Raw genomic sequence first — 25,132 nt, forward strand, 5'->3', positions numbered from 1 at the left:
AGCCTGATATATTTAGAGGGGCAGGCAGAGGGGGTTACTGTGTGACTTTTTAACATTTGTCAGGTTTTCTTAATAAAGTTATATTGTTTATTATATATGCTTATTATAATATATTACATATTTTTTCTTCAAATATTTACTTTAATAGAGCTCATAGAAATTGGTAATGTAAAAATATACTCATAGCAAGTGAGCTACACATAAAACTTTGTATCATTTCTGAAGGAAATTGTCAGGTTATTTATCTGGATAATTTTTTTTTTCTGGAATCTTATGCAAATGCTTCTATGCAGCTCACTTGCCATAAGTATATTCTTATATTATGTGCATATTTAAGTAAATGCTGCAATAAGTTTTATAATTGGTTATCCATTTGGATTCAGTCAATTTGCTGAACAGGTCTTTAATTGGTGGAGATATTAAAGACATTACTGTAACTATCCCATGTAGATATGACACACTTCAATCTGATAGGTATATATTTCTATGACAAGAGGCTGGTCTGTCCAGTAGCTGTAACTTCAATTATACATGGTATACTTTTTGTTCTGCATCAGAGCAACCTGAAAAAAAATATATATATATAAATTAAACAAAAACGCAAAATAGATTAAAAATAATGATAAAGGATAATCTCACATAATCCTTTTAATCTCAAATAATGCAAATATGACACAATGATAAAAAAAAAACCTTTTTAGGGAGTTTGAGCTTGTCACGTTTACTTAGCTCCAATATTTATAAAATCTCAGCTGTGTCAAAGCCATTAAGATTAACAGGTGAAAATAGTCAAATTTATTTGGCTAATTCCAAGAGTTGTTAATAATGACACTATATGAGTGTCTTTTTTTTTTTAATATCTATCTTTTTCCCGTCTCTCTTGTTTCCGTCATCACAAGAAAAAGAGATTATCTGTTGGAAGCTGAGTGCTGTACAAGACGAGGTGGGTCACAAAAAGTTGAACTCTTGGCAAAGTCAAGAACAAACGAGTTGTGTGCCCAGCCACTCAAGAGTAAAAAAAAATGCTCCTTCTACAAACTGAAATAAATTTATATTCTTATTTAGAAAAAAAAAAAAAAAGTGTTGTTTACTTATCATATACAAGCATCCAATGCAACACTAAAACATCCCTGCCCAGATAATTAATTCTCCAGAAAGAATTAATGACACCAAGAACTCTACATAAAACCAGACATCATATCAATCCCTTAATCTAAAAGTATGCCTATAACTTTATCACGTTTCACACCCGGGGAGCTGGTTGTCGTGCCCAGGACATAGTAGCCATTCCAGAAATGCCCCCACAACATAGAGAAATATATGTCGGTATTAAATAAATATTAGTGATCTCTCAATGACATATTTTCTTTTACTTTTGTTTAAACTCAAGAAAAAAATGGAAAAACAAGGTTAGTCAAAGTTACATTAAACTTTAATAAAATTTGGTGTAAAACATGCATATATTTTTGCATAGCAACTTTGTATTTAAACAAGTTTGGTTAAATAAACGACAACTTTTGTCTATTGATCCTTTAATTTAATATTTTACTTCTAATATTTTACTATCAGGTACAGGATAAACCTCTAAAAATGCCTCCTCATGGAATTGTTAATTCAAAATTCTTTTTGAAATTCAACCATATTTAGTACAAATAAACATCCGAATTGTTCAAATTTTAGTCATGAATGTCAGTTTTTGTTGCCGTTGCATTCATGGATGCATTCAAAACTGTCATGCTATTTTCTTTTCTTGGTACTGCCTTGATTTTGACTCTGCTGGTTATAATTCTTGCTGTTTGTAGAATGTCACTAAAATAGCATTATAGGCAAAGACACTTATAAAATTGCTATATGCACATAAGATCTCTTCAAAATACATACCAAATGAAAAGAAGTTGATATATCTATAAGTTTATCAATGTTATTTATGTATGTATTTTGTTTTTGTAATGTTTTATCAGTGAGATAAAAACAAAATATTGTAAAACAATATTTTCTTTTTTGATTTTGTTTGAGTGTGTAAAAAGGACAACTGCATAACTCAATTCCAAAGAACACTGTAATGGAAATTTAATCAAATTGAGGTATAAAACTTGAGAAACAAAGTCCTTTATATATATATATATATATATATATATATATATATATATATATATAATTAAAATTAAACAAACTACATTTACACTATGTTGGAAAAAAAAATGACCTTTTTCAAACTATTTGAATATCCTTCTTCAATTAAATTGACTATCTAAAGATAGTATGGTTCTATCATAAAATAGTGACTCATTCAAGAATAGTTAAAATACTATAGACACTCCTCTCTTAAGCGTTATGAAGTGGGGGAGAAAAAAGGAAAAGATACAACAAAAGAAGATGAAATAGTTTATTTTGTTGGATTTTATGGCATATCAAGCCTTTGGGTTATTTTATGCCAAGTGTCTATGGGTTCAGGAAACCTTTGCCCCCTGCTCTAGTTGTAGGAGTGAGTTCTTTTTAAATTTTTCGATAAAGACTGATTCTTTTGAGATGTGAAAGTATGATGTAAGGATTGTTTTACACTTATACTCATGAAAATTCTCCATTTTAAGTAATGATTGGGTATCTTTATGATTAGTTATTTCAACTAGCAAATTTCCATCTTATTTTTTAAATTGTTTTTGGCTTGTTTTTTGTTGAAAATATGTTTTCTATTAGAAAAGCTGATAAGTCTATAATCTTTTTCTTTTCTCCATAACTAGGAATCTTGGGAAGTTTCCTTCGCATATGGTACAGTTTTCCTAGTTTTAGATCTTTTTTTCATCATCTGAGCTAGAAAGGTCAGAGTCATTAGAATAATAAGAGGGAAACTTATTCACGTTGACCATGTGTCAGTGTTACGTGAAGGATATATTCTTTTGAGTTCTCAAGCACTTTCTATTTCATGTTCATTATGTCCTTAAAAGTATGCATGTTCAGATGGAGTGTTGAGTTCTGATCTTTCCAATTGATTGACTTTTGCCACTGTCTTCTAGCACTTACTTGGTTTGCTTATTTTTTGGTAGCGAGGAAAAAAAGATGAAGTACCTTTGAGTTTTGTTCTTTTCCCGCCCCTGCAGAACGTGAAGGAAAAGGGTTTATATTCTTGGTTGGTGTGTTCCAAATCAGGAAGCTAGTAGTGAAAAGGGGGTTGAAAAAAAGGGGGGGGGTCGTTTTTGTTTTGGACTTTGCAGAAACTAATTTAGTTAATGTAGTCATTTGAGTCAAGAAGCCATCTTCCAACAGCCTGACCTAGTTGCACCAGAAGAGGAAATAGGCGTATCGAGGTAGACAAAGGATTGTTAAGCAAAGTGTAGAAGTTATTAAACTAACAGGGTGGGGCAGTTATTAAACTGACAAAGGATTGAGCAATGAGATATATTTAGGATCAGAAATGGGTTATAGGTGTATAGTTGATGACAGAGTCGAGTCAAAGGCAGATCATGGCTTAAACCAGATTGAGAAAACTTGAAGAGACCGATATGAGCTGGCATCCACTAACAGACACAGCCTTCATAGAACATATATGTGGACCTTGGCACTTAGAAGGTAGTTTCCCCACAATCGTGTCACACATGCACACAGAGCACAACAAATACAGAATGTGTCGAAGTTTGTGTTTACTTTTGTTTCTTGTGATTTCATTTTTATTTGTGAACCTGTGCATTCCCCCTTAACAGACGCTAGTGTGAGAGACGATGGCAAGTCCATATAAAGAGAAGAGGGAGAAGAAAACCACGGCACACAATGTTGGGGTTGGCAGTGCTGTCTCTAACAAATACTTTACTTTTTTCTAGTACACATTTTATAGACAAATTATGCGTAAACATCTAAAGAAACAAATAATTTAGAATTTGAGTAGTGAAATCACTTTCACACAAATTTTTTTCATGAAAACACAAATTTGTTAACTTAGTATTTTCAGGAAAATAGATGGTTTTATTTTTCAGCAACAAATGCTTAGATTTCAGAAAGTTATGGATGAATTTTGATAATTTAAAAGTAAAAGTTTTCAATCAGTTTATATTTTATGATTATCATTTTATTATAGCAAAATTTAAAAGTATTGTGAGCATTGCTCGTGTTGGTCCTCTTCAGTTCTGGAATAGTCTTCGGATTAGATTTTTTCAATAGGCATTATGTTTGAGATAACTCTACGCATGAAAATTGGAGTGAACCCCATTCAGGATCATTGATCAGACAAAATTTGAACCTGGTATGCCAATATGTATCTGCATATGTACCACATCATGTCCATATTTCACAATTATGGTATAAATAAGATATTGCATTGACATTATTGAGTGCTTTCAGATGAGATTTTCAAAAGAATCTAAACTTATTGAAAGTTATACCAATAGAGTAAAGAAAAAAAAAATTTGTTTTGGAATTTTTTAGATGAGAATGATACATGTATAAATCGAAAATGATTATAAAAGTAGACAAAGGGTGATTTGATAGACATTTTGTGTTTTGCATACCTCTAGACATGGAATGGGTTATAAATTTGCTGATTGTGTTGTTCTGTGGGAATTTGGAATAGTCCAATTTTGTGGTGCTCATCACAGGAAGTGTAGAATATTTCTGTTGGTCGTCCTCTTCCTGAAACATAAGATTTATCAGAAGCAATTTTAATAACAATCAGATTTGTCCACTTCTTACAAATCAAATGATATGACATTGAATGATTGCAAGCATTGGTAATCTCCAAATTAAACAGGAGAAAATAAAAAACATACAAGTGACAGATTTTATTCTCAACAAAAGAAATCACAAAATGTGAGAATAAAGCTAAAACCTAAAAACTAAATTTCATATAATTTTTTCTTTATTTTTTTTTTGTTAATTATGGCAGTGTCATATTTGTACAGAATATCCATAAAGGTTTTATTTAAATAACATCTTCAATATGATTTCCACCATTTACAATGTGATGATTGAATGCATATTGCAAAACTTTCATTATCTTCATGCAATAAATCCGCATGACATATTTGTTGAATCAAGTGCATGGATCTGTGACTTTTGTTGAGCCCACCGTCTCTTAACATCCTCCGCTCAAACAAAAGAAAATCAAGTGGATGAAAGTCCTTTGATTCTACTTCATCAAAATTGAATTTAATAAAATGGCAAAATAAAAACATTGGGTTCCTCTTTAAATCCTGGGAAAAACCAGATCTTCCTTTTTTATAGAGAGAATAGGAGGATTACTCGGCATTGCCCAGGGTAAAAGTGTAATCTATTTCCATTAAAACTTCTATCTCCACCGCCGTCCATTCCTCTGTAACTTGACATACATACATACATACAATGCTCAAGTTATTTTCTTTCCAAACAAAAATACAGAAAAATCTTTGATGTACGTAATTGCCACAGAACGAAAATGGCATTTAAAGAAATCATGTAAATTGATCAATTATTTTTTTTTTTAACGATATTGAGTGATTAATGTGAAATCATTATCGTTACGACTGATATCACATTTCAATTATTGAGTCATCTGCCTTTGTTTTTTTAAAGATGGCAACATTAGATAGTCCCTTTTTGCTTACTCATAAAATTTCATTTTCTCAGTTAAAAAAAAAAAAAAATACTTAACCAATTTAAGTCATTTTTGTTTTATTTATTTAGGTTAAACTGCAGACTTGTACCGAATTTTCAAATGCGAGATTATGTCAATATTATACCCCGTTAAAAATAATATTAAAAATCTTTTAAGAAACTAAAATTTTAGAAATATTAATTGATGTTGAATACCCAATTTTAAAATTACATATAAATGGAGATATCTTAATTTGCACCACTCTTTGTTCTATTTACATAAAACTAAATTAAAATAAATGTAGCTCACTTTATACACCTTTACATTTAGCAGTTGGGTTTTAAAAGTCATAAGGATTGGTTAATTAGTCTAAGAGTGAATCCTGTGCATGAAAATATATATGCACATGCCTAAATTGTAATTAAAGTGCAAAGATTGGGGGGGGGGGGGCCTATTCTAAATGTTAGCATCAAAACACAGTTTTTGCTTATCCAGTTATAAGATATTGTTAGGTATCAACCTAAAATAAATAGCTATTTCCATTGAACAAAAGAAGGCAGCATGTTCACCCTTAAGTAAAGGAAAGTCAGCCATTAAAATTTGAAAAGTAAACAAAAATGCGTCTCATTACAGATTTTAAATCGTTTCACATCCAGTGGTTTCTACATTACCATTTAATCTGTAAGTTGTTAAATAAATGTTAAAAGCTATACTTTGTTGATTATTTGAATGGTTATTAAACCGATAACATGTATGATAAGGCATAAGAGACAACATAATAATTTTAAATACCATCTATATAGTAATATGCAAGAACACACACAATCTGATTTGGGTATTTTTTGATTTACTTCATAAACAGCTTCTAATAAATTAATATTCTGTAATATACATTTTTATTTTGTATGCACATAGTTTCTCATATTATACACAATTTTATTAATAGTAAAATGCCTCATGTCACTTAAATGCTGAAAACGGCTACATTTTGATTTCAGTCAGGGCAAGGAACCATAAAAATAGATTTTACAGCTCAACATTTAACAAATTAAAATAAAAAGCCTGATTTTATCGATTATTGGATTATCTTCTAATTTTAATTTCATCTATGCAGCTAGACTAGCACCTTCCCAAGCCGAGGATTGAACCTAGAACCACCACGTTGATAGCTGGCAGTTCTACCCATCAACCCACGGGAGCAGCACCTGTAAATAACCTCAACAAATGTCCATTTCGAACAAGCATTCGTTTGTGTGTGTGTGTATGTATGTATATATATATATATAGTGTGTGTGTATGTGCATATCCTGTATTTATTTTTCCCTGTATATACCAATCCCTTTTTAAATGAAAAGCTCTATGTTTATTCAATATAAAAACAGTGGGTTTGTATTACTGTACACACAGATTCGAAAAAGTCGTCAAGAAACAAATATATAACAAATATTATCAAAGGCAAGATAAGTTACTTTTCTACCAAACTGGATAAGTTTTTAGTGTTTTTATTTAATGTAAAATGTTTATTCGGTTTGAAAATGAGTAATGTTTAACACTGCTGGAGAACAAGAAAAGATGGCTATGATGTCTTTTGAGACTCGATAATCACTTCAAAATAAGAAATAAAAAAACACACCCAATAAATGTCATGGTAACATTTATTAGGTTGGTTTCTACCACCAATTTGTTTTATTTCTTATTTTGAAGTGATTATCGAGTCTTCAAAGACATTGCGACCCTTGTTCTGGAAACTTAATCAAAGCACCTCACATATATGTTATGATACAAAAAAAATAATTCTTTTATATAAATCATAAATTCTCATGAGAATAAATTCCCACAATAAATAAAAGCTAAATATTCAAGTCTTCAAGAGTTATTTCAAAAATAGGAATAGATGTTGTGGGGTTTTCATCTGGAAACTGTCTCTGAGGATGTTCATATGGTACTTTGACCTTGTTCAAATGTACTCTGAATTTTTCTCCAAAAACATGTAACATTTAATTTGCTCAAAAATTGACATGATATAATATAACTCTGAGTTGGCAATTATATAGATGTGTAAATGATATTATTCTAACAGCATTTCATGTAAGCAATGGACGATTCATATTAGAACAGAACACCGAACACAATGTAAACTGCTACAAGTAGATAACTGGCCTGGCCACATCAAACAAATATTATTCTAATAAAGCAAACATTTCCTACGAGATGTTTACTTACATAATGAATATCAAAAATACTGCCTGTCTGCATATAATTAAGAGGTTTAAAGTTTTGCCATCAAAATGTACATTGAATTATCTTTCCAACATATCAATGAATGCACATCAAGCAGTTTCATCATGATTTGAATCATTTAAGTTTTTTTTCTCCTTTGCATTAAGAGTACTTGACAAAACTAAGTCATTATTCACGTCAACTGATGCGTATGCTATTCTAATTTAACGCTCAAAACTGCATTGATCAGAAGTGGCATTTGTATTCCCAATGACATTGTTAAAATGTTAAAAGCTAATAGTCAATATATAATTTTATATACCTAATAAATAAAATTAAGTCATCCAAATTTCAAAAGTTGAATCTGAATAACATTTAAGCTAACTCATCAAACTTTGAATCTGATTAGCAAATTTTCATTTATTATTACTGTATCATGTTATTGACAATATAATAATGCACTTTACTACAATTTATTTTTAAAAGAAATATTCCAATTAAGAACATTGTTAGATTGGAAACATTTTATGTTTATGCGTTAAAAAGTGCTAGCTGTTTATGACCTTTATAAAAAGAAAATTTCTACATGGCAGTATATAGGTAGGAGGGGGGGGGCTTACCAAAGTTTTCTTAAACTGTAAACCTCTTTGATCACAATATATATTTCAATGATTTAGTTTTCTTGAGAGACTTTTCCATTATAATAGAAAAACATTGTATTTATTTGTTCACAAAAATAAGATAGAAATAGGATTACTATGTTCATTTTCTCATTACAAATTTTACATAAAAGATAAACCAAAACAAAAAATAATTAATTTTATTAATAATATGTTCAGTTTTTATTAAGAGTTTTTAATTAATAATTTAGTAAAGATGACAGTTGTGCAAATTAGATACAGGAATGTTTATGTCTTGTCAAAACTATATATACTGCATTTGAAAGTTTCATTGTATTTTTTACTTAAATAACAGTTAATGATTATTAATGATTGCAATATAGAAGTGATAAATGAAAACTTTTACATTTATATCGTTTATATTGAAACATTTTTTACTTACATTACAAATAATAGTTCTTTTATGTACAAGGTAAACATTTATGGTACATTCCTATTTCAGTCAAAGAAATCATTTGGAATTAAATGGATTTTAGCATCTTTTATACCTTTTTTTGTTAATTTTACATGTTTTCCTAAATCCAGATTTCCACTTCAATCCCATCAACCCCAAAATATTGTTACATTACTTATTAATGCAATTAAACAGATTCATGTTTGTTTTTTACATCACATCCTTGACAAAGCTTTGTCTCTTACTCAATTGTGATTAGCATCTACATTAAATTTCGCCCACATAATCCTTTTTGGAATAAGTATTTCATAATTTTTTGTAATTTCCTTTCTATATATTTCATCCAACTCTTTTTTAAATATGTTATTCTCTGCATATTCTTTCCTGGTGATCAGACATTATTTCGAGACCAGAATGAAATATCCCACAAGTGAAAATAGCTGATAAACACAATTATATACACATCTACAAGGTAAACTGTTTTTTTTTTTGGGGGGGGGGGGGTCAAACAACAATTTGTTAATTTGATTCATAACGAGTTTTTGCTACTATTCCTATGGAAAATATTCTTCATCCAACTCTTTAAATATGTTTGTGTAATATTGTGTAATTGTCACTCACAAAATTTTGCCATTCCTCCTTATTGAAAACTGGAAAGCATTTTAATTACAATCTCCCTCTTCCCATCACAATAAAAACAATGTCAACCAAATATAACAAGGGTGTAAAAAAAAAAAAAATTCCAGTACAACATCAAAGCTGTATTTTTTTTTTCTACATGCTTTAAAAAAAACTAATGACCATGATAACCTTTGTAAAAATGAATCCTGTGTAAATTGAAAACACATTGTCTTTAAAGTCATAGCATTTGTGCGAAAGTGCGTGAAGCGTGCATAACTGATTCAATGGAATTTTCAGCAATAAAAAGCAAAGCAGCAAAAGACATTCAAAATATAAGCAAAAGAACATCCAAGCAATTAATCTGTTGTAGCCAAATTATGTTGGATGGATTTGAAAAGTTGAACCTAAATATCATTTAAGCTGAGGAATCAAACGTTGATCCTGACTAGCCAATTTTTATTTGTTAGTGTTGTACTGCAATAAACTAATGTACTTCACCATAATTCTTTTTTATGCTTAATCTGATTCAGCAACTTGTTTAATATGGAGATATTTTTAAATAAACATCTAAAGCAGCTATAATAAAATAACTTATCCTAGTCGCAAAAGTTAGTGTTCCTTATTTGCCTTTTCAGCTTAGATTGTAAACTTAATAAAAGAGGCATAGTTCTAGAACAGAAATTTTTACAAGACAAATTTTAACCTAACTGATGCTGGCCAATGATGAGTCAGTACAGCTCATGAATTTTTTTTTTTTTTACCCCAAACAAGCATACAGAGGCTACTATTTGGGATCATGTTTAGAAAGAGACTGTGGGGAGTTGAGCAGTGACATGTCTGTTCACAGTACATTTTAACTTCTGCAGGTTAATGCAGTCAGGGAAGCGGGGAAACAAATTATAACACCCAGCAGTCTAAGGAAAGAAACTATCGGAGTAGAAGGCTTTCCAGCATCTAAGAACCTCAGTGAAGAGGTGGGATTTGGCTGCTAGTCGGGAGTATATACATCAAAGGGGCACAAGTGTTATTAGTTCATCAAAGCACATTCCACTAACGAACTTGTAAAACAGGCAGAGAGATGCAACAGAAGTTAAAACTTGGTTTATAGTGCAGGACCTATTAGATTATACTCTTTTTTGACTGTATATAGGAGTGCAAGATTAGCGAGAGATACACCAGCCCAGATGTGGTAAGAATGCTCGATTGATGAGTGAATTGTGGCCTTGTAAAGATAGGATACTCTCTGGTATAATTTTCTAGGACAGTATAAAAGTGTATATTTAAAATGCAAATGTTATCAGTTGGACATAAAAAAAAAAAAAAAAATTCTCATTACTAAACCACCTTCATACATGCCATAAGACAATAAAATAGCTGAACCATATATAAATTTGGTAATCCACTCATAACAGGAAGATGAGAGGAACTGGTTTAAAATATTATCAAACATATCACATTGTACCAAACTATAAAGCATCAACATCTAACCTTTTTTCCATTTAGCAAGCCAACGTTTTTATTTCTGACGAAACATATTTATACTAATGTTATGTAATGGATGGCTGGGACCATCCGATACATAACTGTGAAAATAAAAACTTACTTAAAAAAAATAATAAAAGATTTGAAAGGTGGGCATCGAATATCGATTGTCCACCAGTCGAAGCAGCAAAAATAATTACATTGTAAACAGAGAAATCGGACAACGATTTTTTTGTTTACAAAAGTGAACGTTTCTGGGGAGACGCATTTTTGGCTGAAACGTGACATTCTTTGCACTGCAATGGAGGATCGGAATGTCATGTAAAGCTGGCACGAGGTGGCGACGCACGTGTATAAACAAATTCAATAGTCGGTCAGCTGAAGAGAAATGGGTTACCGAGTCTCTGGGTCAGATGCAGCCAATGCATTGTCAACAAAACTTAAAACGTGACCGGGAAATGTGTGATCCATTATCGATAACAGAGTTGACCGACCAGTGGATTGGAAAAATACCGAACAAAAATTATGGTAATATAATGACGTGATTTTTGGAGTCCAGCAGAAGAAGCTAGTCTGAGGACCACAGAAGAAGCGTTTGTCGAGTGTGTAACGTCTTTTCCCCCCCCTCTCCATCACTGAATGACAGAGAAGCAAGCCGCACCGTTGAACTGTGAATTGTTGAAAATCATTTATGTACAGAATGAGAAAAATATTTCTATAACAAAATATATTTTTATACAAAAAGCCATCGTGTCTTACGTCTTGATTGATGTGCTGAGTTACGTCTGATTTTTGTGTGCATGTTAATTTTGTTTCAGCATTATGACAAGCGGTTGACAGCTGACAACGAGTAAGAGAAACAAATGCACGATCAAGGGGGAAATAACTGCTGTCTTAGCAGTTGCCATGACAACCAAAGTCCTAAACAAACTAGACGATCAGTAAAAGTCGGCTGCTAGGTTTTGTTGCAGCGGGGAACTTACTAACTACGACCGTTCCCAACCTGGGGTCCTTACACAACGTAACACTAACTGTACACTACCAGATTTGATTGGGGATCTTTTTATGTCAATTTTTTTTTTTGTGCATTTTCTTTTTTAATCATAATATTTTGTTTTTAGCATTTTTATAGGACTTTCAAAGTTAAATATCAGTGTTTTGTCATTAAATGAATAATCAAACAAAATTGTTATAAAACTAATTTTGTTAATGTTGTCTTAATGTATCAAATTATTGGATGCAAATAGCTTCACTCTTCAGTGTTAGTGATACAATCACAAATTACTTAAGATTTCTACCCGGTCATAGAGGACAAAATGAGAATATGCTAACCCTATGGATTAAATAAAGAGTTTCGTTCAAAATTCCATACAGATTTCTCAAGTTCTACAGAAATATTCCAGAGTTTGACAAAATACACCTGAAGGTCAGAGATTACATCAGCCAAGATGTAGTGCAAATAACACTCAAGATGAGAGCCATGGTCCAAATAGTCAAAATAATATGAATATTATATTCCCATTTAAGTTGATGGAACCTCCAACTGTTTTGGGTGTATCTTTGAACACAGGAATCTCCTGATCAAACTTGAAAGGAACAAATCAGGAGTTTATAAGAAGAATTCTGAACCTGATTGATTTAGCTGACAATTGCATCAGAAAATTATTTTCAACGCTTAAATTTGAAAATATATTACTTACAATTATAGCATTTGATATTTTTTGTAAACCTCAAAACTAAATAAGAATAATTTGTTTTGTTCGCCTGTTTTATTATTAAAAATCTTTTTTCTATTATTTAATGCCAAAATGCGAAATCTATTAGCAAACAATACATGGTAGATAAATTTCTACTTTACTCATAAACAATCAGAATTCAATAATTAAAAAAAAAAATAATCCTTCATTTCAATATGTCTCTGAATGCAAGATGGCACACAAACTAAAGAAACCTTAAAAATAAACATTCCATGCGTTAAATAAATTAGTAAACTTAACGCATGTAAAAATAAATGAAAGAAAAAGAAAAAGAGAAATAAAATTAGTAATTAATAATCAGTAAACATTGTTAATCTTATCTCTATAAAACATAAGTATGTAAGTTATCAGTTTCCACACCAACTTTTAAAATTGAGATCATCCGACTGTCAACAATAATTGAAAATTAACTGGTGCTGCTAAGATAAAAGAAAATCTAACTTCACTCATTTTAAAATAAATCCTCATCCTGTCGACTTGACCAATTTTAAAATCTACTTGTTGCATTATTATTTTAATATAATTTTTATGCATGTTTAATTCTTTCAATTTTTAAATAAATTAAAAATGTAAAATTCATTTTCGTTCATGTAAGGACTATTCACTGACAATTTTTTTAGTTGAAAAGAGGAGACTATTTAAAAAAAAATGTTTAAATTGTTAAAATAAATTAAAACATTTAATTTATTTACAAAATTTTATTTGGCACTTATTTTACCAGGGAATAAGGGATATTTATTATTTTAAAAAAATTAAATTGTTTCAGTTTTTAATGTGTAGACTTATCAAATTACATCATTTCTTGCTCTATCAGTGAAACCAAAATGCTTATTTCATCTTCACTAAGCAGACGTGCAATAATTTTCTAATATACTAACCATGTGTATGCGATCAAAGTCATAAGGTTAACTAATTTGCATATGGCTTTTCAACAGGATATCACATTTAATATTCATTTCCATTGTTTTCAATTTCAATAATTTTTTTTCATTTAATATAATACCTATTTCTATTCACAAATATTTTTATTATAAATAAAGACTGAGTATTTTTGGTGAAACCACCTTTCAAGTCCTTTATGGTTAATTTAATTCCGGATGGATTTACTTAATTTTCAACAAATTACAATCCAGTTATAAACACACATCATGATCAAGCAAACAATTAAGTGAAAACTCCCAAAAACTAAAAACAAGAGTTTGTTGGTGAATTCAATTTTCCCGGGCAACACCAAGGCAGGTTCGACCAGTAAATGAAGAAACGTGTTTTATTTAAAATATATTTAGTCAAGATAATAAATTACTGAGTAGACGAAGAAAGCAACCATGTAATTTCCACATTGTCGCACTAATATTAAAACATTAAGAAATTCAATAAACATACAAGTTCATAACTGCCAATGCATAATATTGACCAATTCAATCAATTATGAAGAGTTCCCATAATGATAATCAAGTTTATTCTTTTTCGTGTTAATTGCTTCAATTTCTTAATTGCAACTTTGTTACATTTTTAAGAAATATTTTGAAAAAGCAAACAAATTTCAAAATCAAAATTGCTGCTTGAACTATCTAATTACATAATACTCAAATGAAGACATTAAATTTTAGTCCTTCATTTCTTATGGTCATTGTAAACATGAAGAAAATAACAGATGAACATAACAGAAATAACAGATTCTAGTGAAATTAGCAGTAACCTACAAAATTATGGAATCTGACATTTAATCTAGTGTATGGAGTGTGTTTCTTTTGTATGTTCGAATAGAAGAGTGCACTCTCAGGTTGTCAAGTAATAATTCAAGGGAGATAATTTGAATGCAGCTCAAGAAAAATATTTCCTGAATGTTCTCAACTAACAGTGATATTACAAGGTACTAGTTGGTAGTATTTTCAACAAAATATTCAAGGGTTAAAGATTTTTTTGAAATATTTTAACATGTACTGCATTTTTTTTATTAAAATTATTAACTGTACTTTTTTTTTACCCCAGAGTTTATTGTTTTTACTATAGAATAATATCATTCTCATCCTATTTTTTTTTACTATAAAATAATATTTTTCTCATCCTATGAAACTTAAATTTATTCATTACATTACCTTTTGATAAGATTTTATTTTTATTTAATTATTTCCACAATCAAACACAAGAGACTGAAAGTTTTAGAGTTGAATTTTTCCCTCTTTTTGACCAATCAGTAGAACATATCTGAGCTCAGGATTTGAAACCAGAGTCACTTGCATATGAGGTGAGTATCCAGCCATCTGAGCCACATAAAAAAAAGTCTGACAAACACATATCAAGCCAACCTTGGCAAAATCCAACTGTGGAATATATATTCCTTCACAACAAAGGATGTAATCCAACTAAGAACCCAAGCCGATGTCTCACAAGTAGGATTTTATACTCACTAGAACAACGTTATCCAGCAAACTCACACAAAATTATTAAAATGAATTATTCATTTTTATAATTTTTATTTTACAAATCATGCTTATGTGTATCACATACATGATATTTAATCAGATGTTGTTTCATGATACATTATCATCAGAAATTTTTGTTGTTGTTGTTGACTCCAAACCTATGCCTTCATGCGTAAAAAAAAAAAAAAAAAATTAAAATTTCTCTGCACTAACTCAATTTTATAGTATTGTTAGAAATCAGCAGACGATAAAAAATCCCACAAGCTGAGTTAGAAAGAAGTGAGCAAAGAAGAAAATGAAAGAAATCAGTCCGTATTAGTGAAATAGACAAATAATAGAAAAGGGTGTTAAAAAAAAAAACATCATCACCATAAGAGACTCCATTGAAAAACAAGAGCTGGAGGCAATAGAGACTCACCGTCGTGGTATAATCATCCAGGCTTATAGTGTCACTATCATTACCCAGAGAATGAGTCTGCTCCGTGATGTTGCTCAGAGGTGAGTTGATATCCTTAAGTAAAAAATAAATCAAGAACACTTGCAAATACAACGATCCTTGTTTTCTTTTTGTTTTTTATTTTTTTGGAGGGGGGGGGGACATACAGTTGGCCACTGTATATTCTTGCTATAACATCAAACGCAGCGCAGATAAAATACAACCATACAAAAATATATAAACTCATGCAGAATAAATTTTTCACAAAGAAACAAAATGAAATGTTGCATTTCAAGATCATACACATCAGTGAAAGTTATCTCCATCAAAAATAATAAAATGTAAAATATTATTTGAAACTTCTGTCAACATTAACACCAGAAATGTATTCTGTACAACGTGTAAATAATTAGCATAAAACTAAACATTTATATCATTGTACAATAGACTGGCATCAAATTTAGTTTCTGAATGTAATTTACAACCCAATCAAAATCGGTTGGAGAGGATTTACAAATCAGTCTTTATGCAGAACTTTTAACGAAAATAAAGGAAATTAAGATGCAATAGAAAAAGCTTTTATATCAATTTGGTTCTTAAGAGTTGAATCATCGAATGAGGGAATACCATGAAATGTGTTTAATCGCATTGTTAGACAAATCAAACATCTGCACAGAGGCTTTAAATATAAGAGTTGGAGTTGCCGGAATCCATTTTAATTTTTCCATGTTGAGCATCCATGTCGTATGTAATTTGTTTTTGATTTCTTATCAGGCCATTTAGTTTTTAATGTTTATGTGATGTGCAGCACGGCATTGTATTTGAAGAGGGAGAACTGTTCAGAAATGCTTGGGGTTTTTGTTTAGTGATTTAAAAACAGAAAACTGAAACGAAAACAGTTCAGATTTCCTGCAACATTTTATTTATATATATACATATACATATATATATATATATATATATATATATATATAGCAGGGAACGAGGGAGAGAAAAACACAAATCCTTCAGCAATCACCAATTTGTCTATGCACTTTTTCACTGCAACTTTTACTGCTTATATTAGCCATAGGTTTGTTTTTCTTTTTTTTACATATCTCTGTATTAAAATAGCTAGACAAAATCTTGCATCATGTTTAGATATAACTTTGAATTATTTATTATCAAATATTTATTGAATTAAAAAAAAAAATTAAATAAAACTAACGAATTTTCAAAATCCTTATGCTAGTGATTAATTATTCTGATTAGATTTTCTAAGTTTTAAAAATTACAATTTTATTTCAGTTAATTCAACTTTAATTTATTTGGTGTCTGCTAATCATTTGCATATTTACAATGTGGCACAAACTGACTGTTTCCCAAAAAGCTGCATCTTGAATAAACAAAGGAACAGAAAATCTATTAAAAATGGGAAATAGTCAGCTAATGTACTTTCCGACTTCTGGTGTCTTTGTTACTGGAAACAGTACAAGGCAAATCAGTTCCTTCACTTTTTCTCTCACGCCTATATCTCCCGTGTATATGTATTCTTTTTTATTACGTTTTTCTTATTCATTTTTTTATTTAATAATCATTGAAAAGTTTGTTTTATAGTCTTATTATAATTAAGAATTATTGAAATTAGTTTTCTTGTTTTGTTTTTCTTAAAGAATTATTGAAAACATTGTTTGCACCTTTTTCTTTTCAACTATTTTGAGTTTCATCTTGTTTTTATTCTGATTACATGTTTTGTGTATTTTCTGATGGCTATTATTTACCCTTCCCATATTTGAGTATATTTTATCTGTTATTTCTATGTATATATTCTTCCTGTAAATAAATCTTAATTTCTGTATCCTAACTTGTGTTTACTTTTGTGACTTCTTGACGTTTTGCATCTACTGCATGTTCCCATAATCTTAAAAAAAAAAAATGACATGTATCTGTAAAGTGTCCTCAATTACATTTCACCACATGAGATGTAGAAAAATATCTAGCAATAAAAACTTATAAAATAAAATTTAAAAGCAATCAACGGTGTTGTATCAAAATTAAAAACAAACAAAAAAGAGGCACATCAAATATGTGTGCAAGTGATTTTCGCAATTAACTGATGTGAAATGATGTGATTGGAGCAGGTGAATTGTTTGTGAAGAAGCAAGTAAAATATTTCAACGAATAATCAACAATTGCAAAAAGGTGACTCAATTCAACAAGCCCCCTCATCGTCCATAAAAGAGTATGCAGAACAAAAAAGTTTTTCAAAAATGTTCCGAGCTTTTAAAGGCAAATGATCTTTCTGGCCATCAAGGCATTTAAAAACATTTCTTTTGATATTGACCAGCTTAGTGCAGATAAGCCTTCATAACAGATTTTTATTTGTATAATAAATTGTTCAATGTAATTCCAAGAAACTAACTCAAAAGAATAGTTTTCTTTTTTTTTTTACTATGGTGGCATTCTTGAATCTTTTGTAAAGCAAGTTATTCGAAAGCATTGCAAGATGTTTTGATAGATAATGTTGTGAATTAGAAAATTTTAATCACTTTGAAAGAAAACATTTTTTAGTCTACAACAATTTAAATCAATGGATTTTTAAGTTTCAGTATGAATACTAAAAAAAAAAAAAAAAAAATGTTCATTTTTAATCTAAATTCTGAATAAATATTTTCATCCAATTAGATTCTTTTATTCACAGTAAAAAAAAAAAATAATAAATTTGCATGAATCCACATCATACATAATTTCTTGATCAGTTTAATTGCTGTCAGCATTAGTTTTGATGATTCTTTCTATGATCAAGTACTTACAAGAAATTGCCAAATTGCTAAAAGTGAAACTGATAGAACTGACTGGAGTCAAACTTAATAGTTCAGTAAATATTCAATTTACCACCACAACCATCGTTCATATCACAATTAAAAATAATGTACTATACATTATCCAGTTCTACTTACCACCTGTAAGTAAAATTTAAGTTTGTGTGAGTTTTTTTTTTTTTTAAATTTTATTTTAGAAAGTCTGCATCAATTAGATTGCTGTGATTGTACAGCATGATATTTAAACTTATTTTACAATAAAAAGTAACGGCTTGTGTAAAACAAATTTACAAACTTTTTCCCAAACATAAATCAAATTACAATCAAATTTATTAAATCATTTTAATGTTATGTTTAGTTTTAGAAGACATAAAATGAGAATTTAAATATAGAATTCATAAAAATGTTTCATTTTATTTTTTATGCTTTTGGAACAAGAGCTTGTTTAAAAAAATAAATAAGTGACATAATTAACAAAAATATTTTTTAGATTGGCATTTTCTTTCAATTTGATATAAACGAACAGAATTTAAATAACTTTTTACATTTAAGTTTTTTAACTAGGGAGAGATGCAAACATTTATATATTTTAAAAACTATTTTCTATAAAGAGGAGACAGAGAAGTTTAAGAAGAAAGAAAATTCAAGGAATTGAAAACACAGATTCATGCGCAAACTGAAAAAGAAAAAAACAAAGAAACAATCACATGCAATGTTAATGTTAAGCAGAAAAGAAAATGTCAGTCTGACTAAAATTCAAAGATTTCATATTGTCTATGGTTAATTGTAAATATTCAGTGAATAGACTTTATGAAAGAGGTGATTATATGTTGGTTTCACTGAACCATATCTGACTTAACTCCTTTGCACTATTAATCTTTTTTCTAATAAACTAAAAAAAAATCAACTATTTAGTTACATTTTTCATTTTAAAAACAAAAAACGCACATCAATTTAGCACCTCCTTTACTTTGGACGAAATCACAAGAGGAAACTTGATAACCTTGCTGCCGCCAGATTAATATAATAATCAACCAACAGATGACTGCACCTGTAGATTACACATCTATTTTAGTTCATGTTAGGTCTAGTTATGGCTTCAGATAAATTCAAATGGCAGCCATTTATTAATTCATTTGATTTATTCAATTATATTTGATGTTTAAGTTTCAGCAATCCCTGATGGCTTAAAGACATGGTAAGCATATATTAGTGGATTATGGGTACGTTCATGAAATGATCCCATAAAAACAGAATCTGGCAAGACCCTCAAATCAAGGATACAATAAAATCAGCGTTACACTTGTAGAAGCAACCTCCTTCAACGTCTTTACTGCCAATACAAACTATACCAACATGGATTATAAGATGAATAGGTAAACTAAGAAAAAAAATAACTGAAAGATCAGAAAAAGTATATATTCTTTAATTCAAATTTTGTCTACAATTTGCAAAATCAAATGGATTCTTACATTAAGAGAAAGTCAGACATCTTTTAATCCCAAACTCATTGAACTGATTAAAATTTGAAAAAATATAAAACAAACTTATTTTGTATGGTTATTTGACAATTATAGAATAAATGACAAAATAGTTTTCTAATAATTTCTCTTCTATTATCTTTGACAGTTAAGCAGAAAGTGATTAAAGACAACTGTTGTGGGTGACTTGTGATTAGATATTTTTAAAAATATTTTTTTTTTAAATTATTTTTAAAATATTTAAAAAAGTTCAGAGTGGTTAAAATCAGTATTCAAATCAGTTTATTTCCAAAATGACCTTCACAATTTGGACAACAAAAAGCTACCATTGTATAATTTATAACTCATTACTCATATTTTTTATCATGGCCATGAATTAATGTATAGACTTGAATCGAGTTCAAAGATTTACAAGTTTTCTTTTTCTATTTTTTTATTCATTTCTTTCATTATAAATATTTTTGTAAAACATCCAAATTGAAAATTAGAACATGTCTAAATTGAAATAGGAACATGTTATTGGAAAGTTAAAGAATCATGAGTTTAGTTTATACTTTGTCACACATCATCTAGATCAAACAATAATAAAGGATCTCTCCCAACCTCTCTGATTTGATCAATGACATCATCCACTATGCATAGTTATTCCCTTCAGTTTTGATGGATGATGTCAGCCATTGTGAAAGGTAGAAGCAAATAAGATAAACAAAATTACATGATAGCACAATCCACTGAGTTTTAGTAAAAAGATTTGAATATTTTAACAGCTTTCTCTTAATTCTGAAAGAATATATTCTAAAAAGAATATTTTTCTTTACAGAGTGGCCACTTATGAGTAGTTAAAATTCCAAATCAATTAGAAGAATATAAGAATAACGCAGTGGTAGGTCTTGCATGATAAACTTGCAAGACAAACAACAACCAAAAAAGAAAAACTGAACAAAATACAACATATTTAGCATATGACACACAATATTGTGATGAAGAGACCAGACTACTTTTAAGTGGACCAAATATATTTAAACTCAATACGTGGGACACGGGTCATCCAGTTTTAGTTGTATATAGATTGCGAATTCTGCATTCCACATGCATTTTTGGAATATGAAATTTTAACTGGCATACAATTTATAATCATACAAATGATACATGAAATTCATATGAGCAAATCATCATGACATAAAACTAAAGCTGACATATTCAGAATGCAGCAACTACATGCGCATTGATTTATCATTTTAAGAAATACAGTGTGAACCATTTTAATTAGTTATTGGCACAAGTTGTCTCCCTGGAATGTTATTTTTAGAGACTAATAATATTTTTACAAACTAATAAATATTTAATAAGATTAATAAAACAAAATACTTGATGAGAATTAACATCATCTTCTCCTTTCCAAATTATTCTATTAAGTGAATAACTTTTTTAAATATCAAATCCACCAAAAACATTGTTGCATAAAATGAAAACAGTCAACAAATAATGTCTGATAATTACTTAATAAATTTAGCAAAACAGACTTTTTTTATATATTCAAAATAGATTAAATGTTTACTATAAAATACAATGTGACTTCAATAAAAATGTCAGCCATGAATTTATGAAATCTGGTGGGCAAGTTAAGAATAGTTTGAAGTTTATTTCTACTGTTACAAAAAAGATTCTATGGGTGACATTTTCTTTGCATGAAGGGGGCATCCTATAGAATCGAAATTGTAACAACCTAATAATATTCTCCATTCTACTTTTTGTTTATTCTATAATGAAATCATCTTTAAGTGAACATTAAACATGGAAAAATGGCAATTATTAATCAGATTGGAAAAGAAATGGCACCAAAAATTTGGTCAACTTACGCTAAGATCCAAAGCACTGGCCAATCTTCGTCCTGTAAAAGGATGTTCAAAAATCGATGTGGTCGATTGATGATATGCTTTGTGGAATGGACTCAAATTGTTAGTCACACTAGATACAGCTCGCTTTAGTTGGGGCGTCTTGTTAAATGAGAAAGCTCGTCCAACTTTTTTGCGAATTCTGTTCAAAGAAAAGAAAAACATAAGAAATTTGTATTAATCATTGAAGTTGTAGTTCCTTGCTGTTAATAGTTTTTATAAAATTCAGCAATTTGTAGATAAATCTAATTGATAATCTTGTGCATCTACAAAAACTATTAGCACATGGAAAAACTAACAAGATGTGAACGTAGACTAGAAGACAACGAAATATCAAAGAGGGAGGTGGTCATGGTGAAGTGGTTACCAACATGCACTGACAATTTCAGTATGCAAAGTTCAAATCCAGTCCATTACATAGCACCACTTTCAGTATAGATGTTAGCAACTTTCATGTGGTCTCACCTATAAGTGTGTAATTCTAGAAAGAATTAGGAAAGTAATGCCAAAACCAGAATCAACCCAGTGAAAAGTTGTACCATGTCAATTCATAGGAAAATAGACAAAATTTATGCTGGACAGAATTCATGTTTTTGATTTTTTTTTTTTTTTTAACTGAAATTAAAATGTTAGAGTTTTAACTTAGTGTACTTACCCAATGTGTTTTGGAGACTTTGCTTTCATTTTTGTTTAACTTTTTCTTTTTTAGTTATGCTTTTTTTTAATTTTGTTACCAAAGTATTACATTTTGTTTTGTTTTTTTAATATTTTAAAAGTTACAATATTAAATTAAATATTTTATATGATTATTATATATTAATGCAATATCAAATTAATCAAATTAGTAAATGAATCAAATTATTATAAAACCATAACTAATTGTGTTAATGTAATGTTTTAATTTTTATTTCTAAAACTATTAGATGTAAATACCTTCTAAAACTTTCAATACATGAAGATTCGCTAACATTTTTGTCAATATTGGTTCAGATGACTTTTTAATCAACAGTTTTTAAATGTTATGAATTTTTTTTCCCATGAGTTATAAACTAATTCCCTTTGTTTGAACTATTAAAGATAAAAATGGCTGACTTGTTTACAAAAAAACTGAAATACATTATGTTAGATATAATTTTTGTATGTAACTATTTTTTAAATAGAACTTTTAAAGGTTTGTTTCATTTTATGCTATTGTACTTTTTATTCAATTAATAGTAAATAAAAAGAACAAGTCACATAGAGACAAGAAACACAAACAGCAACAATTTTATTCATGTAGAAATTAATCAAATAATGTTACCTTTTTGTTTACAAAAGAAAAAAAAATTCTAAAATTTGATTTTTTTTTTTAACTATGAAATTATCTGAAATCCATTATATAAAAGGCAAAATGTGTGTGTGTGTGTTTTTGCACACGCGCATTTGTATGCCTGCTAAAAACTTTCAACAGACGCGTTGGACGGTGACAAAACCGGTATAGTCTTAAACCGTGGTCTCTCTGATGATAAATATCGAAAAATTGTCCAAAATCATTAATTCCTTCACTCTCAACTGGACAGCTTTCTACAAGGAAGAGTCGCTTTTTCATCAACATTTTCACGTCATTGTCTCTTTTTGATTAATTCTAATGCTCATAATTCTGGTTTCGTGATGGACACATCAGCTAAGACGTTAGGTTTTTTTTATCTTCTTTTGCTCCTTCACGTTATGGGTTTGAGCCGGCCTACTACCACTTATTCACTTAAAATGTATTTACCTATGTGCACACACTAATATGAGAAGGCTACTGAAAAAAACTTAAATTTAGAAAAAAAGAATTCCTTATCAATATTTCTACTGGAAATTATTTTTAATTTGATCATTTTGTCAGCTTTTCAAATTAACAATGAATATTCTCTCTAAGGGTAAATAATATTAAAGCCATTCTTTGATATTTAATAAGTTTTTTAAGCAAGTGGAAAAAAAACAATCTTAAAATGCTTTTAAAATGAAATCATTTTTAACATTAATTCAATTGATATGAAACAGTCAATATAACTATTCAGAAAAATTATTCCATTAATCTATATGAACTGATAATATAATTAAACATTTAAGAGAAAAATATCACAAAAACTAGCAGTTTCTTAAGCATTTTAGCAAGGGAGATAACTTTAAAAAAATAATTATCTCCCTTGGCAGTGCAAGAACGTGATACATACTTACCGATGTGCTCTACTTAAAGTCAAGTCTCGGGTGTCAGCATTCAACGTTTCACCATCCTCAGTTACAAGAAACTTTTCCTGTTAAAACAAAATCAAACATTTTTATACTCAAATAAGTTGGATTGTTTTTCAGGCTAATAATATACAGCGTTCAATGGAAACGATTTGGAGGCAGAACTTGTATTATTTAGAATATTTATATTGAAAGCAAAGATATATCTTATTTTCCTTTGACTTTTTGGCAAGGAGCAAAATGTAGTATCTGTTCTAATACTATATTTCTATCCTTTGTTAGTGAAGGAGAAATTCTTCTAGACTGAGACAATTTTTACTTTTGTCCCAACCCAAATAACCCTCCCCTTGTGTGGAGGTTAAGTAAATAAGAACCCTGAAATATAAAATTTGAAAGGTAGATTATTTTCTTTTTAAATTCAGAACAGAAACTGAGAGCAAATTGTGGACAAGTAAAAGGCTCAATATCATTAAATAGAACTATATGCATAATAAATGGCAATGTATTTAACCTAACACTTTACTGCAGTTTTATGGTATCACAAATCATCAGGAGCATTTCCAACTGACATAAATTGAAACTGTAGTAAAGTGTTAAGCTAAGTATATTTATTATCATTATTGATACCAAATGGCAAACTTTGATGTTGCAATGGGAACTGCAGGTTTGCAAGTTAACAGGAATATATATATATATATATATATATATATATATATATATATATATATATAAGCTTTCATCTATAAATAACACAGCAAATATTTGTATTTGCAAAGATGATAATCAAATAATATTTCATAACAATATCAGGCAAAAATTTAGATTTAAAAAAAAAAAAAAAAACTTTTCAGAGAAATACAAATTAATCCAAAACAAATTTTCAGCTTGATCGAGATAATCTAGTCTTGTTCGCCTTGATTTGATTAAAAAAAAATTTTTTAACTTTTGCTCTTTATTTTCCTCCTCATAAGGATAAAATTAGACACAAGGTTTTTAATGTAGGGAAAAATTTATTTCAAGAAAAAAAAAAGTATATTAGATACTTATTTATAAGCATAAAAAAAATGGAATCTTAAAAATAATTTTATTTAGAAAACATTTGTAAAAAATTTTAAATATTAATTTATCATTGCTAAAGTTAAAATTTTACAAAATCCTAAAT

General features: G+C 29.2%; 1 protein-coding gene across 2 annotated transcripts in view; it reads right to left on the reverse strand.

Annotated features, from left to right (window-relative positions):
* Nucleotides 1-252: 252 nt before the first annotated feature.
* LOC145293792 (protein ECT2-like) overlaps nucleotides 253-25,132 on the reverse strand; it is a 120,951-nt gene continuing 96,071 nt past the window's right edge. Inside the window, exons 21-25 of one of the 2 annotated variants that reach the window (XM_080140345.1) lie at nucleotides 23,959-24,035; nucleotides 21,718-21,895; nucleotides 15,559-15,651; nucleotides 4,500-4,620; nucleotides 254-563 (exon numbers count right to left, since the gene is read on the reverse strand). In XM_080140345.1, the coding sequence (XP_079996471.1) occupies nucleotides 526-563; nucleotides 4,500-4,620; nucleotides 15,559-15,651; nucleotides 21,718-21,895; nucleotides 23,959-24,035 (507 nt within the window). In that variant the 3' untranslated portion in view covers nucleotides 254-525. Of the gene's footprint in view, nucleotides 564-4,499; nucleotides 4,621-15,558; nucleotides 15,652-21,717; nucleotides 21,896-23,958; nucleotides 24,036-25,132 lie in introns of both variants that reach the window. The other variant, XM_080140346.1, reaches the window with a different exon arrangement.

This window comes from Euprymna scolopes, chromosome 15, assembly GCF_053919585.1.
Source record: "Euprymna scolopes isolate OS-2025 chromosome 15, ASM5391958v1, whole genome shotgun sequence".
NCBI classification, from domain to species: Eukaryota; Metazoa; Mollusca; class Cephalopoda; order Sepiida; family Sepiolidae; genus Euprymna; species Euprymna scolopes.